We start from the raw sequence: 20,221 nt of genomic DNA, 5'->3' as shown, positions 1-20,221 counted from the left end.
TGCTAGAAGTTCCATCTGTTTGGGAATGTTAGGACATAACTTACTAGCAGCCGCACTGAAGGTTACAGGATAACCCGGCTTCCCCACTAATGCTGGTGGGAGAGTTTCCCGTCATCTACTGTATTAGCCGCACACTCTGGACCATTTATTATAGAATACTGCGGTAATAGCAACCGCTGCGGTATCACCAGGAGACATGTGGCAGGATGGACATCAGGCCTCTGCTGACCGCAGCACAGATCGTGTATATAGTTGTATCTAATTCCAGATACCGCGGGGGCACATGTGTTAGCAGACGCTAGTGTGGACCATCGGCCGATTACAGCTCTCAGGAAGAGGATGTGGGGGCTCTTAAAAGAGCCTTTGGGTGTGTGGACAGACGTGGAGAAGCGGCACTCACTTGCTCTTGCTCGCCTTGCTGCTCTCGGTCTTTTTGGGCAGCAGCACGGCCTGGATGTTGGGCAGGACGCCCCCCTGGGCAATGGTCACCCCACCCAGCAGCCTGTTCAGCTCCTCGTCATTGCGCACCGCCAGCTGCAGGTGACGGGGGATGATGCGGGTCTTCTTGTTGTCCCGGGCAGCATTGCCGGCCAATTCCAGGATCTCGGCGGTCAGATACTCCAGCACAGCGGCCAGATAGACCGGAGCGCCGGCGCCGACTCTCTCAGCGTAATTGCCCTTGCGAAGAAGCCTGTGCACACGGCCGACTGGGAACTGCAGTCCTGCCCGGGATGAGCGGGTCTTGGCTTTAGCACGAACCTTTCCTCCTTGTTTGCCGCGTCCAGACATGATGGCGAGAACTGTAAAAAGAGAAAATCGAATGTAGAAGAGACCGTGTTGTGTCGCCTTATATAGTCTGCTGCCCCGCCCTCCTCTCCTGTCGTTGGAGGAATCTGAAGCTGCCAATGGAGAAGAGACTTGGAGAACCACCAATGAGCTGCAGAGGGCGGAGCTTTTTACCGCTCCAAGCTCAAATGAGTTTCTCACACAATAGAAAACGTTTGCTTTGAGCAGAATAGATAAGGGGTGAAAACAGATATTTGTCTTGGAGCAGAAGAAAATGCAGAAATATTCTGTTGATTTGTAATTTGCACTCGTTAGAATTGTGTCTTCTATCAGTCATGAATTGCACTGACAGGCTGGCGGGAGAGGGGTTAATCCCTGTCAGGGCTTCTTACTCCGCTCCATCTATACAGGAGCAGATTCCCTGCGGTGTCCGCGCTGATCCTATCACTGCCCGTAAAACAAGTCTCTTATGTTCTACCAGGAGCCTGATGTGACGCTGCCGGGTCTGGGGTGGGGGAAGTCGCCGCTTCTGTAAAGCAAGTGTGTAGTGGGGAGCAGCACACACACGGCCACTGAGGAGTTAAATGGAGGCGGATATTCCTGTATCTGGGATTGGTCGGCGCCTGCGGATGTCTCTCGCTCATTGGCTGATCACAGATCCGTTGCTTGTTTTGAATTTCCCGCTCAATCTCTGTTCTTTGTCCGTCGGATTATTACCGGCCCCTCTGCTGGTAGCGGCGGTCGCTGTGGATACCGGTGGGGGCAGCTCTGCCCCACTGATAATACCGGGTCCTGCCCTCCCAGCTGGCTGCCCCCAAACACCGGGATCGGTGGCCATTATTATCCTGGTGAGGTTATAATAGTCTTCAGAGGCGCCATCCAACCGAAACATTAGTGTCCAGGACGTGGTCATCACACAGGAGTCTCCGTACCCGGTACACAGGCCGTCCATCTATCCAGCTGCCTCATACAGCCACATTCCCTGTGAATATTCGTTGCCCTGTTCATCCCACACGGATCTGATCAGGGAAATATTACGGCACAGCCCATATCCCTGGAAATCGTGTTATATTTATTTTGTAGATCAATATAAGAAACAGCATTTGTGCCATGATGGGAGTCACCAGGACTTGGGCATCTTACAGTCAGACCTGTGATCGGAGCTCTCTGCACTGCAGTGATTTTATCTAGTCCTGTCATATTAACCCTGTGAGATCTGTGACATCCGTTATACATGATTACATCTGGTGCTAGAGGATCTTATCCTGCGATTATATTGGGATATTTATCCTATGATTCGCTGTTCCCCTCCTCATTCTCGGAGCTTCTACATGTGGATATATTGCCCGAGAGCCGCCTGTCCTGACACTGGATGAAGCGGGGGAGGAAAAGTGATAGAACAGAAGGACGATCAGTAGCTGAGCAGGAATCCTGTGAGGAGGATGTGACGGCCGATAATGTAACTGCCTGACCTGTGAGATCCTGACACCACAGTGTAATGTTCTGAGCAGGGAACTCTCAGCAATCTCCTACACATGATCGTCCATTCCCCATCACAGACCTCCTGCCTGTAGCCGTAGGACGGATCTGTAATGGGGAGACATGGTGGGATCTGCTGGGAGAGCATAATTGGTCTTCCCTGAAATGTCTCTTGTAGGACACGTCCCTGACCAGTATATCGTCTCCACAATACTGATTGTGACGGGAAAGGGAAGATCTGATCGTCTCCAGGTCAGACACACGGGCACATCACAGCATGTGGAGAACACGGAATCATTCTCTATAGCCATGAGAGGAAACCGGGGCGGATACTGCGCCGCTAACCTGGAAATCTGCAGATTCCTGTGTGGGATGTAAGAGACCAATGATCGCTCAACACAAGCAGATTCCCCGATATCGGTCCTGGGACCACGTGTTATATGAAGACAAAGGACTGGAAAAAGCGGGAACTGTAAGCGTGTTACCATTGGCAACATTAGCTCCTCCCTCTGCTGATTGGCTGAACACAGGACTGTTAGGGGGGGGTTGAATTTCCCCGCAGCTTCTAAATGTAATGACGTCACTTCCACTGTAATGTAATGACGTCATTTCCCTAGATCAACTCCACCGACCACAAATGTCTCCTGTTATTTGATAAACAAGAGAATAATTAACTAATAAACGAGACCCCAGAATGCCGAGATCTGTGCAGCAAGGGGTTAAATAAGAAGTCCCAGAACACAGAGCAACTCACCGAGAAATGCCCAGATTATTCCGGACAAGGTTTTCTCACCATCTCCCTCGTCACCATTAATTCCCTCCGTTGCTTCACCTGCTATTTCCCGTCACCAGACGCAGAGCCCCGGGCGGTGAGAGCAGACACCTCGGGGAGACTCCATATAGTGCAGTGATATCTCCAGATGGTGCTGGAAACCCCTGTAATTCTGTATACCTCCATATAACAATGCAGTGCACATCTGTATACTGCTGTATGCCCCCTGTAATGCAGAAATCCCCACACACAGCAGTAAACCTTCCATGTAGAAATAATTACCTCTATATAGTAATGTATCTTACGAATAGTTCTTTGTACCCCCATATAGTGCGACATACTGTGATGTAGCGGTTTGCGGTATAGTGCAGTAAGTGTCCGGTAAGGGCATCACAACAGTATGCATGGCCCCCTCACACATACAGTTATGAGCTACCATCCTCTGTGGAAGTTACATATGGAAACGGGGAAAAAAGATCAGAAATGACCCTCAATATTACTGAATTACGAATGTACTTTTTATCAAGATCCATTTTAAGTTATTCTACCGGATTTTCCCCTCTTGGATGGTTTTGTCTATCAAGACCCCGGTAGGGAAACATTTAGTCAAGATATAGTTGAGAGCTCTTATCTTGTAGGTTGAGTTTTACTAACATGTTTTTATTTTCCCTTATTAAGGTCATTCAATTAAAGCTATCATATTACTTGTCTCCTGTTACGCGGTTAGTATTATAACAGTACGCTTGTCTTTCTCCAACCTGCTTGGATCTGTGTCTTATCCTACACTTTCCTCAACTTTGATCCCTTTTTCTTACCCTATTAAAATTTATTTTTACCGTCCCTCTTTTCTTTGTTTGTTGTATAAAACTCTATGTGTGTATTTGACAAATCGCGCTGCGCTCAGTGGCTTTTCATTCCAGCTCTTGCTCCATGGATCGTCCTGATTCTTTGTGGTCTCATAGTCCTCTTGTATTAATTGAAGTTCATGATTCTCACTTTGTTTCTCCAAACATTTATTAACTAAATGACTCCAGTCCTAATGCAAAATTACAGGAATGCGCCCGTTTTTTTTTTTTTTTTTTGTTTTGTTTTTTTTTTGTTTGTTTCTTTTAATTGTTAGTCATGTGAAAAGTGTACTGGCAGCAACCCAAAATAGAAAAATAATCCCTACTACATCGGCCTCTATAGTGCCAGAGGCATTTACTTTCTTATAAGCAGAACTTCCTTCTTAGGGCTCCTTACTCACCGGCAATACCCCGGCACTGCACCCCGCACAGAGGAGCGGAGCGTGCGGCTGCATCTATTCCTATGCGGCCGCATGCTCCGATCTGAGTGCCGGGTGCAGAGCCGGGTTTTAAACATGCGAGACTCATCCGAGTTGCTTGCAAGTGAGTAGTAGCCCTTAGATGTTAAGGCAGTGCCCCCATTAAATGCTGCAGGTTGGTTACTGAGTAGCTGTAGGATGGCTTCTGGGTCCCAGTAGGGCACTGTAGGAAAAAAACAGGTGGGATTCACTGCAAATTACAGCACAAAAGGCATTATTTTTGCAGCAAAAATGTCCCTTAAACTTCCCATCAGTAGCAATCTGCATCGTGCATTTCTCCCCACCCATAAGGTGGCTTTGGTTATCCAAATCCATCTTCTTTATGACCCCAGTGGCCCATTCTGGTGGGCGCTCCTGCCGGTCCCCAGCACCTTCCCCACCTGCTATTTGCTTCTCTTTCATCGTGTGCTCCAGCCAGTCTCTTCCATGCTGTACGGAGGGATCGGTGTCCCCACTGCACAGTTTGGACTTCACAGCGAGAAGGATTTCACAAGCCTTTAATGCCACTGGCCGTTCAGAGTCACAAAGACAAGTCAATAAGGCCTGGAAAAGCCCGACTCGTTCACAGGTAACCAGAGCGTCTGAGATGGAACCTGAGCTTCTGCTAGATGGCAGCCCTATAGTGTAAGGGCACGTTAGGGATGGCCCCATCTCCAATGTTTGGGACATATAGGAATCTGCCAGGTCCATTGCGTTCACCTTCACCTCCCAATCCAATTCCCTGCACGTCGTCTCCTGAATCTGGGACAGCACGGTGTCCGAGTCTTGGAGTTTTTGCATGTGACCGTTCCATAGCCAATTAGTAAACACCTTCACCACCGCCCTCCTGGGGAAACCTTCCGTGCCATGACATAGAATGTCCATTAGATGGGGCACCAGATCCTGTTGGGAGGACACAATTAATGATTATTAAATTTCCATAGCATATCATCCCGCACCACAGCGGAGACACTTTAGGGAAGACAGAGGCGGGTTATCACCACTTCTGTCTTCTCCTTTGCAACATATTGAAGTATCGCCAATGCTGATGGGTATAATGGACCCAGCGATCACTTGGCTGGATGTGGAAACGTGCACAGGAAAAACTATAATGATGAAAGGGATTACAGCAGCACCGAGCGCAGATGGCAGTGCCTAGAAAATCTAGTACACCAGCCTCATTCTGGAGAGGTGCTGACATGAAGGATTGATCATCTCTCTCTGAGAGAGAGAAATAGAAAGAGAGAGAAAGAAAGAGAGAGAACGAGATAAAGAAAGAGACAAGGAGAGAGAGAAAAATAAAGAGAGAAAGAGAGAGAAGAAAGAGTGAGAGAGAAAGAAATGAAGAAAGTAAGAGAGATAGAGATAGATAGAAAGAGAGAAAGGAGAGAGAAAGATTAAAAGAGAGGAGAGAGAAAGAGAAAAACGAGGATGATGAAAGGGATTACAGCAGCACCCCAAGTGCAGATGGCGGTGCCTAGAAAAACTAGTACATCAGCCTCATTCTGGAGAGGTGCTGACATGAAGGATTGATCATCTCTCCCTGAGAGAGAGAGAGAGAGAGAGAGAGAGAGAGAGAGAGAGAGAGAAAGACAGAGAGAAATAGAGGGAAAGAGAGACAGAGAAAGAGAGGTAAAGAGAGAAATAGAGCGAAAGAGAGAGAAAGAAAGAGAGAGAGAAGAGAGAAAGGAGAAATAATGAAAGAGGAGACAGAAATAGAGAGAGGGAAAGAAAGATAAAGAGAGATAGAGAAAGGAGAAGAGAAGGAGAGAGAAAGAGAGGAGAGACTGCTCTATACTGTACACACTGCTCTATATACTGTACACACTGCTGTATATACTGTACATACTGTACATACTGCTCTATATAATGTGTGCATTGCTCTATATACTGTACACACTGCTGTATATACTGTACTTTCAGCCCTATATACTGTACATACTGCTCTATATAATGTATAAACGTCTCTATATACTCAGCTCTATATATTGTACACACTGCTGTATATACTGTACACTGCTCTATATACTGTACACTCTGCTCTATATACTGCATACACTGCTCTATATACTGTACATACTACTCTATATACTGTACACTGCTGTATATACTGTACACTCTCCTCTATTATCAGTGACACTTATTACACTGCTGATCTGGGCTGTGCAGATGTGATGTGTTGCACTATATATACTATATACAGCTGTGCTCTGTGTAGACGCTGGATTTTGCGTCTCCGCCTTTCTCCCGATATTCCCCTTTTGCACAATAGTGGGGGTCACATAAATCCGTTAATATTTCACAGTTTCCTCCACGGAGAGTCGCACTGTGAAGCTGTCGCCTTATCAGAGCTCTTCCCTCCATTACAGGCCGCAGCGGTCACAGCTTCACACGGGGTAAGACACGATATAAGGCAGGTGATTGCAATCATCCCCCGATGTGGATCATCTATTGATGTGGAACACAAACCCCCCCCCCCCCCCCCAATACTCTGCACATACGGGGTACAGTGATATCACAGGTCAGGGAGGGGGCAGTCAGCGGAGGCCGTCGCCTGTGTTACCCTTCTGGCAAATCCCATAGTGAATGAATGAGGCCGAACGCAGTGTTGCTGTAGTGAGTGACCCGTTACGCGGCAGATGCAGAAAAACTGCAAGATCTGCTGCAAAAGGCGACTTTCACATCAGCGATTCTTGCTAAAGTCACTGCCGATAGTGTCATACTCACCAAAGGGGGAGGCAGCACGACGCCCGGTGTCGGGTCGGACGATCCGCTCTTGTATAGTGATCACCCCCTGGAGTCCCTGATTAGTGGCGCAGTATCCGCAGAAGCGGCGCTGGACATAGCGGGGAGCCGGTACACGGACTGATCGGTGGCCCCATCCTACTCGCAGGTGATTTGTTGCTTCGGACATTCCCGCTCCGTTACTGCCGGTGCTCACCAGTTGTTTCTAGTTGGGGAAATGTCGCAGCGATCAGTCCTGGGCTCTGCACAGACAATCTGGTCAGCTGAGAGAGATCCGGGTGAGGAGCACAGGGGAGAGGCCGAGATCCGATCACTGCTCCTCTGCCGCTTGCAATAGGTGGCGTCCTCCGATCACTTGCGACAGTGAGAACATCAGTGAGAGAATCGCACCGACCCGAGAGCAATAAAGTCACAACCGGCAGCAAAGTTATCAGGTTGATCACAGGATCTACCAAGGTAAAAGCTCCTATATGGAAGAATGCAGCACTATAGGGGGGCATACATCACTATGCATGGGTAAAAACGAGACATGGGGGTTTCCAGCGCTCTATTGAGGGTATGCAGTGCAACATGGTGTGTGTAGCACTATAAGGGGAGTATATAGCACATATGGACGGGGGTTACAGTGCTACATGCGATACACAGCATTATGTGTAAGGTATACAGCACCGTCTGGAGTTTATACAGTGCAATATGGAGTTGTAAAGCACTATATGAGGGTATACATTGCTATATGGGCATACATCGCACTATATGATGGTATACATTGCTATATGGGCATACATCGCACCATACGGGGGTACGCAGCAGTATATGGGGATTTACAGCACAGTCTGATGGAGGGGAGATTTATTTATGGAATAACCAATGAACTTCAGAGGGCGGAGCTTCTGATGTTGATCACCTGATTTTCTCACCCAATAGCACAGCGATCTGTCATCAGTGCTCATTTGCATGGACTAGCTATAAATGCTGCTGCTCTGGGAGAGTCAGGATCATTTTCCTCTCACTTGTGACAAGAACTATTTGCTTTCATTATGGCTGATCCCAAATCTGCCCCAGCGCCCAAGAAGGGCTCCAAAAAAGCCGTGACCAAGACCCAGAAGAAGGACGGCAAGAAGCGGAGGAAGAGCAGGAAGGAGAGCTACGCCATCTACGTGTACAAGGTGCTGAAGCAGGTCCACCCCGACACCGGCATCTCCTCCAAGGCCATGGGCATCATGAACTCCTTCGTCAACGACATCTTCGAGCGCATCGCAGGGGAAGCCTCCCGCCTGGCTCACTACAACAAGCGCTCCACCATCACCTCCCGGGAGATCCAGACCGCCGTGCGCCTGCTGCTGCCCGGAGAGCTGGCCAAGCACGCGGTGTCCGAGGGCACCAAGGCCGTCACCAAGTACACCAGCGCCAAGTGATCGGCTCCTTCCTCTGCTCCTCACCCCAAAGGCTCTTCTAAGAGCCACCCACACCCTCACTAGAAGAGCTGCTTCTCCGCTGCCTCGTTAGGTTTTGTTCCGTCCTCATCTGGAGATGTGTCCTAGTGAGATGTAGATCGTGCGCGGTATTTGGCGTCCTGCTCCTCACTCATCGGCGGCCTTTCTAGCACACAGGTGTCTGGTTCCCGGGTTAGTAGCGCAGTAGTTGTTCCCTATAAGACCAGCTGCGGGGAGGGAGCGGGATGTGATTGGTTTCACCGAGCACAGGAGGTGGCTGCCGGCTCAAGCTCCGGTCTTAAGGTACCTTCACACGAAACGACTTTACAACGAGAACGACAACGATCCGTGACGTTGCAGCGTCCTGGATAGCGATATCGTTGTTTGACACGCAGCGTCAAATGAATTCATTTAGAGCAGATCGGGGAGCGCTGTATGTATCAAGTCCCCGAGAAGCTCCATCCCCAGAAGAGTCTCATACAGAATCATAGAGAAAAGACTCGGCTCCATCTAATCCGGTTACAACCTCACCAGAATAATAATGGCGACCGATCAGGAGAACAATCCCCGTGTTTGGGGGCATGACAGAAACCTAACAGATTTATGGGGGATATATCCGCACACTGCCTCCCAGAGACCCCTCTATGCGCACAGTACAAGCCCCGATGTGATGCGGTTACTACAGTCCTGCCGTGAGGTGAATGTGTTGATTCTGCTGCATATTATACTGAACGGGGGCAGCGAATATTCACAGGGAATGTGGCTGTATGAGGCAGCTGGATAGATGGACGCCCTGTGTACCGGGTACGGAGACTCCTGTGTGATGACCACGTCCTGGACACTAATGTTTCGGATGGATGGCGCCTCTGAAGACTATTATAACCTCACCAGAATAATAATGGCGACCGATAAGAAAACCCATCCCCGTGTTTGGGGGCAGACAGCTGGGAGGGCAGGACCCGGTATTATCAGCGGGGTAGAGCTGCCCCCACCGGTATACACAGCGACCGCCGCTACAGCAGAGGGGCCGGTAATAATCCGACGGACAAAGAACAGAGATTGAGCGGGAAATTCAAAACCAGCAACGGATCTGTAATCAGCCAATGAGCGAGAGACATCCGCAGTCGCCGACCAATCCCAGATACAGGAATATCCGCCTCCATTTAACTCCTTAGTGGCCGTGTGTGTGCGGCGACTTCCCCCACCCGAGACCCGGCAGCGTCACATCAGGCTCCTGGCAGAACATAGGAGACTTGTCTTAGTCGGGCAGTGATAGGATCAGCGCGGACACCGCAGGGAATCTGCACAGGATAATAAGCGGGTGAGTGAGGAGCCTCCTCCTGTGTAGATGGAGCGGAGGAGAAGCCCTGACAGGGATTAACCCCTCTCCCGCCAGCCTGTCAGTGCAGATTGAGTGTCGCTCGCAGAACTCGGCCTCAGAATAGTCTGCAGATAGCAGGAAATTAGCCCTTATTGATGGAGGACTTTGTGCAGTGATTGGGACAGATAATGGCGATTCCCCCATAGATCCAGGAAGCGGCTAGTCAGCGGTGCCAGGACTGTAAACCCTGCGGCGTGGAAGGCTGTGAATTCAGGGAGATATCTCGGTAGTAGCCGCACCCAGTGCTCTATGAGGAGCCGGCTTCCCTCAGGAGCTTCGTCCCCGGTATAAATTGTACTTAGCCCTCGTGTGTGTGATCTCAGTAACATGGAGCCGGATCAGTCACTTCAGCCATGAATCTCTGCTCTGTGGTGACCGCAGATCTCCTGTGCTCGGTCCGATTGATGATCACATCCCGCAGCAGAACATTAGCGGCTCATTCCTTTGCCGGCGGAGGTTGTTTGTTCTCCGGATTTGTATCACATCTGGCTAAAGCGATTTCACCATTTCTATCTGCCCCGTGCAGGTCCAGTCCCCATCACAGCTGTGGGAGCTTCTGTGCGGCTCCTCTACCAGTGGCGCAGCGCTTTCTGTAGCTATAGACTCCTGTCCTCTCAGCTCTGGGTCCTAGTGCCGCTGCCTCCAGGGTTCCACTGGTAATGGCAGATTATTTATTATAAAGTAAATCGACTGACATGTGGCCCAAAAAATGCGGCCTCAGCACCGGAGCCGCCATCCATACCAGAGTCTAGTGATCAGGACGCGGTCACATAGGAGTCTACACTCCGAGGCCATTCATCAATCCAGCCGCTTTCACTATTCGCAGCCCTCCTACAACCCACACGGATCTGAGCAGGAAGATACAATGTCAGAATCTCCTTTACTCAACATCAGGACGTGGATTTCTGCTCCGTAGTATCAGCAGAATATGGTAGAACTGTGCACAAATTACTATGAACGGCCCAGTGCGGATATATCCCCCCTTACACATGTACAGCGTATAAAGCCTGCACTGGCAGTCACACAAGCACAGTGACCATCAGACCCCAGCAGTCAGGTGCAGCCTCTCATGTAAGATGTGGGTGGCTCTGAAAAGAGCCTTTGGGGTGTGAGCATGGAGCAGAGAACACAATTAACCTCCGAAGCCGTAGAGAGTGCGGCCCTGGCGCTTGAGCGCGTACACCACGTCCATGGCGGTGACGGTCTTCCTCTTGGCGTGCTCGGTGTAGGTGACGGCGTCACGGATCACGTTCTCCAGGAAGACTTTCAGGACACCGCGAGTCTCCTCATAGATGAGGCCGGAGATGCGCTTGACGCCTCCTCTGCGAGCTAGACGGCGGATAGCAGGCTTGGTGATGCCCTGGATGTTATCACGGAGCACCTTCCTGTGCCGCTTGGCGCCGCCCTTCCCGAGACCTTTTCCTCCTTTACCGCGACCAGATATCTTCCACGTAGTCAGCAGAACACGATGACTGAGCAGCGCAGAGTCCTTCCTTTATATAGCGAGTGAGCGGACCGGAGCGAGAACCGCAGAGATGACGCGTTTCCGGAGCGAGATTTCTAGTACTAAATTTGCAGTTAGCCCCTCCCTTTCGTCTCTGATTGGTTGAGCACAGAACGGTTGGCGATTTTGAATTTCCCGATTATTGTCCTCTTATTTTCCCGCTTCTCCATTCTTCTCACCTCGGCGCTGCTGCTAGATCTGTTGGTTATTTTGATTTGTGCTTTCATTGTAGTTCCTGCTGCTATTTTCCAGCTTGTTAGAAAGTAGAATACAAAAATGTATTTTAGGGACAATGATCTACAGAAAACTCATCTGATCCCCGGCAGTCACTGTGGTGCCGGATTGGCGGCCATTACCGGTCCCTCAGAGCAGGGAGCTGCATGTAACCAGACCCCCGGCGTCTCCAGCCCCAGAGAACATAGGAGAACTCAAATACACGATAATTACATAACGACACACCCACCACAAATGTGATCTGTAGCGATGGGGGGAGGGAGAAAAGCGGAGACACAAAATCCAGCATCTACACAGAGAGCACAGCTGTATATAGTATATATAGTGCACATCACATCTGTACTGCCCAGATCAGCAGTGTAATAAGTGTCACTGATAATAGAGGAGTGTGTACAGTATATACAGCAGTGTACAGTGCAGTGTACAGTATATACAGCAGTATACAGTATATAGAGCAGTGTACAGTATATACAGCAGTGTGTACAGTATATACAGCAGTGTACAGTGTATAGAGCAGTGTACAGTGTATAGAGCAGTGTACAGTGTATAGAGCAGTGTACAGTATATAGAGCAGTGTGTACATTATATACAGCAGTGTACATTATATTGAGCAGTGTACATTATATGCAGCAGTGTGTACAGTATATACAACAGTGTGTACATTATATACAGCAGTGTACATTATATTGAGCAGTTTACATTATATGCAGCAGTGTGTACAGTATATACAACAGTGTGTACATTATATAGAGCAGTGTGTACATTATATAGAGCAGTGTGTACATTATATACAGCAGTGTGTACAGTATATAGAGCAGTGTGTACAGTATATAGAGCAGTGTGTACATTATATACAGCAGTGTGTACAGTATATAGAGCAGTGTGTACATTATATACAGCAGTGTGTATAGTATATAGAGCAGTGTGTACAGTATATACAACAGTGTGTACAGCATATACAGCAGTTTGTACATTATATTGAGCAGTTTACATTTTATGCAGCAGTGTGTACAGTATATACAACAGTGTGTACAGCATATACAGCAGTGTGTACATTATATTGAGCAGTTTACATTATATGCAGCAGTGTGTACAGTATATACAGCAGTGTGTACATTATATAGAGCAGTGTGTACATTATATAGAGCAGTGTGTACATTATATACAGCAGTGTGTACAGTATATAGAGCAGTGTGTACAGTATATAGAGCAGTGTGTACATTATATACAGCAGTGTGTACAGTATATAGAGCAGTGTGTACATTATATACAGCAGTGTGTATAGTATATAGAGCAGTGTGTACAGTATATACAACAGTGTGTACAGCATATACAGCAGTTTGTACATTATATTGAGCAGTTTACATTTTATGCAGCAGTGTGTACAGTATATACAACAGTGTGTACAGCATATACAGCAGTGTGTACATTATATTGAGCAGTTTACATTATATGCAGCAGTGTGTACAGTATATACAGTGTGTACAGCATATACAGCAGCGTGTACATTATATTGAGCAGTGTACAGTATATACAGAGCAGACAAAGAGGGAGTTAAGTATTGTTGAGCGGCGCCGTGGCTCAGTGGTTAACACTGCAGCCTTGCAGCACTGGTGTCCGTTTTTTTTCTTTAGTTTCCGGACGGACAGATATCGGAAATGTGTTTGTGTCCTGCGATCACTGGTCACTTACGTTCCATACAGGAGTCTAATAGGTAGATATATATCCAGGTCCAGGGATCACAGAAAAACGTATTTGGAAATAATACAAAAAAACTCACAAACTGCATAAGGAGTCACAGGGGATGTACACTTACACTAGGCAGACGCGGTTCTGACTTACTAATAAATACGTTTTTATGGGATGCCTGGAGCTGGATCTGTCCCCCACTAAATGATTCAGTGTCTCGTGTCCCTTTCTACTTTTGGGGGAGATGACGTTTTACCTTTTTCCTTCTACTTAGTCTAGATAGGTTTTCAGTATCAAGGGAGAAGTATCAAGGGAGAAGTATCCGCTTTCAAGAATACAAGGAACATAACTTTCCCTCTTTCCATAGTGACTCCATCACACCGGAGTGCCGGGAATATAAGGAAACGAGGTCCAGCAGTTTAGAGAGAACTTATAAGGGGATGAGGAGTCTCTAAAACGCTGATTGATTTTATCTAGGCAAAACGACTATAGAACTGCTGCAAACTCCTGCAGAGAAATGAACAACTAGTCCGGATACATGATGCATTCAGGATCAGCCCTGTGTGGCGGAGGTTAGGAATGAGCTCGTATGGAGGGAGGATTTGGTGGCTCTGAAAAGAGCCTTTGTGGTACAGTCAGGTCTTGAGAACAGATCTAAGCTCTCTCCCCACGGATCCGGCGGGCCAGCTGGATGTCTTTGGGCATGATGGTGACCCTCTTGGCGTGGATGGCGCACAGGTTGGTGTCCTCAAACAGCCCCACCAGATAAGCCTCGCTGGCCTCCTGCAGGGCCATCACGGCCGAGCTTTGGAAGCGCAGATCAGTCTTGAAGTCCTGGGCGATCTCTCTCACCAGTCGCTGGAAGGGAAGTTTACGGATCAGCAGCTCGGTGGATTTCTGATAGCGGCGGATCTCACGGAGAGCGACTGTTCCCGGGCGGTAACGATGGGGCTTCTTCACTCCACCAGTGGCCGGAGCGCTCTTCCTGGCGGCCTTAGTGGCCAGCTGCTTGCGGGGAGCTTTCCCTCCGGTGGATTTACGGGCGGTCTGCTTGGTTCTGGCCATAGCTCTGTATAGAAGAGAACAGAAGTGATGAGAGGAGCGGAGAGAGCGGGATATTTATACTCCTCTGCTCCTAGTCTCGCTCCATGTGGACACGCCCCCTGCATACCATTGGTTATTTTGTAGAAGGTGAGCAGCCAATAACGTGTGATGTCCGCGACCAATCACTGCACAGAGAAGGTTCAGCCTGACTCACACTTCAGATATTACTTGCTGCTCTGAAACACAGGGTCGCATCAAATCTCCAGGCGGCTAATACAGCGGAAGCTCCGGTTCTAGATTCCCAGTGCCCGGAGCTGTACAGTGGCTCCTCTATAATCAGTCACTGAGGCTTCAACTCTCACATCGGAGTAATAACCTCACACCCCTATTACTGAGATGAGGGTTACATGTGGTGATAACTGATTAGGATGATACAAGTGTCGTGATCTCTGCTGCACATCGGCCCCTTCCCTCCATTAATGACACAGAATTGTCACCTGTAGGCACTGATCATACAGCTCTGCGGGGAGGTGGTGGCACTGATCATACAGCTCTGCGGGGAGGAGGTGGTGGCACTGATCATACAGCTCTGAGGGAAGGAGGTGGTGGCACTGATCATACAGCTCTGCGGGGAGGAGGTGGTGGCACTTATCATACAGCTCTGCGGGGAGGAGGTGGTGGCACTGATCATACAGCTCTGCGGGGGGGAGGTGGTGGCACTTATACAGCTCTGCGGGAAGGAGGTGGTGGCACTGATCATACAGCTCTGAGGGGAGGTGGTGGCACTGATCATACAGCTCTGAGGGGAGGTGGTGGCACTGATCATACAGCTCTGCGGGGAGGTGGTGACACTGATCATACAGCTCTGAGGGAAGGACGTGGTGGCACTGATCATACAGCTCTGAGGGAAGGAGTTGGTGGCACTGATCATACAGCTCTGCGGGGAGGTGCTGGCAATTATCATACAGCTGAGGGGAGGAGGTGGTGGCACTGATCATACAGTTCTGAGGGGAAGAGGTGGTGGCACTTATACAGCTCTGCGGGAAGGAGGTGGTGGCACTGATCATACAGTTCTGAGGGGAGGAGGTGGTGGCACTGATCATACAGCTCTGAGGGGAGGAGGTGGTGGCACTTATCATACAGCTCTGCGGGGAGGTGGTGGCACTGATCATACAGCTCTGAGGGGAGGAGGTGGTGGCACTGATCATACAGCTCTGAGGGGAGGAGGTGGTGGCTCTGATAAGAGCCTTTGTGGTATAAGTACAGGAGCAGCTCCGCTTATTTCTTAGCCGCTGGCTTCTTGGCTTTCGCAGCCTTCTTAGCCGGACTCTTGGCAGCTTTGGGTTTGGCCGCCTTCTTAGCCGGACTCTTCGTCGCCTTCTTGGGCTTAGGAGCGGCTTTCGGCTTCTTGGGGCTCTTGGCCGCTTTCTTGGCAGCTGCTGCGGGCTTCTTGGCCTTTTTCGGGCTCTTCTTGGCCGCGGTCGGAGCCTTCTTTAGCTTCTTCGGAGATTTGGCGGCTTTCTTGGCAGCAGCGGGTTTCTTGGGCTTGGCCGCAGCTGCTGACTTCTTCTTGGCCACTTTCTCCTTCGTCTCCTTTTTCTTGTTCAGCTTGAAGGACCCGGAGGCGCCGCTGCCCTTCACCTGGAGGAGGGCGCCCTTGGTGACCAGAGACTTGACGGCCAGCTTCAGGCGGCTGTTGTTCTTCTCTACATCGTATCCTCCGGCAGACAGAGCCTTCTTCAGGGCGGCCAGAGACACCCCGCTGCGCTCCTTGGAGGCGGACACGGCTTTCACGATCAGCTCGGAGACGCTGGGTCCGGAGGGTTTATGGCTTTTCTTGGCGGCGGATTTCTTCGGCTGTTTCTGAGATTTGGCGGCCGGTTCTGCGGGAGGGGGAGCGGCGGCTGGCGCAGTCTCTGCCATCATGTGCTGCGGAAACAAAACGAAAATCTCTCCTGATAGGAAGGAAAATACTGAGGCCGGAGCTGGAGGCGCCTGTTATATGTACAGGCTTACTGCGCACTGATTGGCTGCTGAGCTGCACGGTCCTGAGCATCTATTGGCTGATAGTGGACACAGGCCCCGCCTCCTCCCAGCTGAGTCCGAGTGAAGCTCCGCTCTCCCCTTGTGCTTCCCTGCCCGGGAGAAAAGCCCTTTACCGGCAAACACCGGACAGCAGAGCGCGCTTCCTCCATCGCTTCTCCTGCTCCAACATCTCCACCAACCGTTTGTAGCCGTCACTAACAGAGAAGTCGGGAAAGAGCGGAGAGGAAATCCCGGGATCATCGCCGCCGTCCTCCCGATCTGCACATCGCTGTGTATCCGGGGAGATAAATCTGCTGCGGGAGCTCGTTCCTCCTATTCCCGGCTCTTGTCACCATCACAAGGGATCTTTACTCCAATGTCTATCGTACAGGAAGCTGATTGTACGATGTGGGGACGAGCTGGAGCTGCTGAGAGCCCAGAAGGATAACACAGGCGACGGCCTCCGCTGACTGCCCCCTCCCTGACCTGTGATATCTCTGTACCCCGTATGTGCAGAGTATTGGGGGGACACGTGTTCCACATCAGTAGATGATCCACATCGGGGGCTGATTGCAATCACCTGCCTGATATCGTGTCTTACCCCGTGTGAAGCTATGACCGCTGCGGCCTGTAATGGAGGGAAGAGCTCTGATAAAGCGACAGCTGCACAGTGCGACTCTCCGGGGAGGAAACTGTGAAATATTAACGGATTTATGTGACCCCCACTATTGTGCAAAAGGGGAATATTGGGAGAAAAGCGGAGACACAAAATCCAGCGTCTACACAGAGCACAGCTGTATATAGTATATTAAGTGCAACACATCACATCTGCACAGCCCAGATCAGCAGTGTAATAAGTGTCACTGATAATAGAGGAGTGTGTACAGTATATACAGCAGTGTACAATATAGAGCGGTGTGTACAGTATGTAGAATAGGGTATACAGTATATGCAGCAGTGTACAGTTTATAGAGCAGTGTGTACAGTATATAGAACAGTGTACAGTATATAGAGCAGTGTACAGTATAGAGCGGTGTGTACAGTATATAGAGGAGAGTATACAGTATATACAGCAGTGTACAGTATAAAGCAGTGTGTACAGTATATAGAGCAGTGTGTACAGTATAGAGCAGTGTGTGCAGTATGTAGTCCAGTGTACAGTATATAGAACAGAGTATACAGTATATACAGCAGTGTACAGTATATAGAGCAGTGTGTGCAATGTATAGAGCAGTGTCTACAGTATATAGAGCAGTGTACAGTATATAGAGCAGTGTTCAGTATATAGTGCAGTGTGTACAGTATATAGAGCAGTGTGTACAGTATACAGAGCAGTGTACTGTATATACCGAGCACGCCAAGCGGGAGACCGTCAGCGCCATGGACATGGTGTACACGCTCAAGCGTCAGGGCCGCACTCTCTAAGGTTTCGGAGCGGTGTGTTTCGAGGTTCGACAGCTGTGGGCACATTTAGAGGTCTGGTAGTCACATTTTGAGGTCCTACAGCCACTGAGGTGCATTTCGAGGTCCGACATCAGCAACAGCGCGTTTTGAGGTAAGACAGCTGAAGCAGTGAGTTTTGAGGTGCGGCAGCACGTTTCAAGCTAAGGTAGCTGCAAAGTCGCCTTTCGAGGTCCGACGGCCGTGGAGCTGCGTTTCGAAGTCCAACAGCTGAGCAGGTGCGATTTGAGGTCCGACAGCTGCAGAGCTGCCTTTTGAGCTAAAGCAGTCTCGGCCGCGCGTTTCGAGGTCTGACAGCTGCAGAGCTGTGCTTCGAGCTAAAGCAGCCTTGGTGGCGCGATTCGAGGTCCGACAACCTCTGTGGTGCGTTTCGAGGTCCAGCAGCAGTGGTGGTGCGTTTTGAGGTCAAGCAGTAGCGGCGGCGCGTTTCGAGGTCCGACAGCCGCAGTGGTGCGTTTTGAGGTCTGACAGCAGCAATGGTGCATTTTGAGATTTGTTTGCCGCGGCTCTGCATTTTGAGGTCTAGCAGCAAGGGTGGTGCGTTTCAAAGTCCCTCAGCCGCAGCGGTGCGTTTTGAACTCCGACAGCTGCAAAGGCGTGTTTCTAGCTCCGACAGCCGCAGCGGTTTGTTTTGCGTTTTGGCAGCCACCGCAGCGTGTTTCGAGGTCCGGTAGCCGCAGATGTGCGTTTCGAGGTCCGACAGCTGTTGCGGCGCTTTTCGAGGTTTCATCATCAGCGGAGGTGAGTTTCGAGGTCCGACAGCAGCGGCAGTGGGTTTCGAGGTCTGGCAGCCGCGGTGGCGCATTTCGAGAACCGATATCAGTGGAGGTGTGCTTCGAGGTCCGACAGCTGAGCAGGTGCATTTTGAGGTCCGACAGCCATCGAGCTGCATTTCAAGCTAAAGCAGCCTCAGGTGCGCGCTTTGAGGGACGTCAGCTGCGTCAGCACGTTTTGAGGTCCGACAGCCATGGACGTGCATTTCGAGTTCCGACAGCCCCTGAGGAGCGTTTAGAGGTCAAGGAGCCGTTGTGGCGTATTTCGAGGTCCCACTGCCGCAGTGATGCTTTTTGAGGTCCAACAGCAGCAATGGTGCATTTTGAGTTCTGAAAGCCGCAGTGGGGTGTTTCAAGAACCGGCAGCCGCAGCAGCGCATTTCGAGGTCTGTCTGCCGCGGCGGTGCATTTCGAGGTCTAGCAGCCAGGGCGGTGACTTTCAAAGTCACTCAGCTGCAGCGGCGTGTTTTGAAGTCCGATAGCTGCAAAGGCACATTTCTAGCTCCGACAGCCGCGGCGGTGTGTTTGGAGGTCTGACAGCAGCAGTGGTTCGTTTTGAGGTCCGACAGCTGAGCAGATGTGTTTCCATGTCTGACAGCTGCAGAGCTGAATTTCGAGCTAAAGTTGCCTCGATGGCGCATTTTTTAGGTATGAAAGCCGCGACGGAGCGTCTCGAGGTCTGGCAGCCGAGGCGTTGCGTTTTGAGGTCAGGCAGCTGCGGCGGCGCGTTTTGAGGTCAGAGAGCCACAGCAGTGCGTTTTGAGGTCCGACAGCCGTGGAGGTGCGTTTCGAGGTCTGGCAGCGGCGGCTGCGGGTTTCGAGGTCCGACAGCCGAGCAGGTGCAGCTGTCTGTCACTATCCACATTAGTTAATCACGGTGTAATGTTCTCCCATAGTTCTCCCTCTTTAGTGTAATGCACCCCCATAGACAGCCTCTTGAATACAATGCACGCCTATAGGCAGCCTCTATAGTGCAATGTTCCCCCACAAGTAGCCTCTATAGTGTAATGCTCCTCCATAGGAAGTGTATATAGCATTATACTCCTCCATAAAAAGTCTCCATAGTGTAATGCTCCCCAATTGGCAGCCTCTGTAGTGTAATTCTCCCCCATAGGCAGCCTCTACAGTGTAATGTTCCCCCATAGGCAGCCTCTAGAATACAATGCTCCCCCATAGGCAGCCTCTAGAATGAAATGCACCCCTATAGGCAGCCTCTGTAGTGTAACATTCCCCCACAGGCAGCCTCTATAGTGTAATGCTCCTCCATAAGCAGTCTCTATAGTGTAATGCTCCCCCATAGGCAGCCTGCATAATGTTATGCTCCCCCATAGGCAGCCTTTATAGTGTTTTGTTGATCTATAGGCAGCCTCTGGAGTGTATCGATCCCCAATTGGTAGCCTATATAGTGTAATGTCCCCCCATAGGCAGCCTCTATAGTATAATGCTTCCCTATAGGCAGCCTCTTTAGTGTAACGTGCCCCAATAGGCAGACTCTATAAAGTAATGCACCCTCATAGCCACCCACTGTAGTATAATGCACCCACATTAGCAGTCTCTGTGATGTAATGCTCCCCCATAAGCAGACTCTATAG

At 50.0% G+C, this 20,221-nt stretch overlaps 3 protein-coding genes across 3 annotated transcripts; all 3 read right to left on the bottom strand.

Annotated features, from left to right (window-relative positions):
- Positions 1–344: 344 nt before the first annotated feature.
- On the bottom strand, positions 345–800 carry LOC143784841 (histone H2A type 1). Its single transcript, XM_077273473.1, has one exon. The coding sequence runs from the start codon at positions 787–789 to the stop codon at positions 397–399; it is 393 nt and encodes a 130-aa protein (XP_077129588.1). The 5' UTR covers positions 790–800; the 3' UTR covers positions 345–396.
- Positions 801–13,961: 13,161 nt separating this feature from the next.
- Positions 13,962–14,400, bottom strand: LOC143784840 (histone H3). The gene has a single exon (XM_077273472.1). It carries the CDS (start codon positions 14,389–14,391, stop codon positions 13,981–13,983), a length of 411 nt encoding a protein of 136 aa, XP_077129587.1. The 5' UTR covers positions 14,392–14,400; the 3' UTR covers positions 13,962–13,980.
- Positions 14,401–15,626: 1,226 nt separating this feature from the next.
- On the bottom strand, positions 15,627–16,443 carry LOC143784839 (histone H1.01-like). Its single transcript, XM_077273470.1, has one exon. It carries the CDS (start codon positions 16,294–16,296, stop codon positions 15,649–15,651), a length of 648 nt encoding a protein of 215 aa, XP_077129585.1. The 5' UTR covers positions 16,297–16,443; the 3' UTR covers positions 15,627–15,648.
- Positions 16,444–20,221: the final 3,778 nt, after the last annotated feature.

This window comes from Ranitomeya variabilis, chromosome 7 (assembly GCF_051348905.1).
Source record: "Ranitomeya variabilis isolate aRanVar5 chromosome 7, aRanVar5.hap1, whole genome shotgun sequence".
Taxonomy (NCBI): domain Eukaryota; kingdom Metazoa; phylum Chordata; class Amphibia; order Anura; family Dendrobatidae; genus Ranitomeya; species Ranitomeya variabilis.
This window is presented reverse-complemented; position numbering and strand designations above follow the sequence as displayed.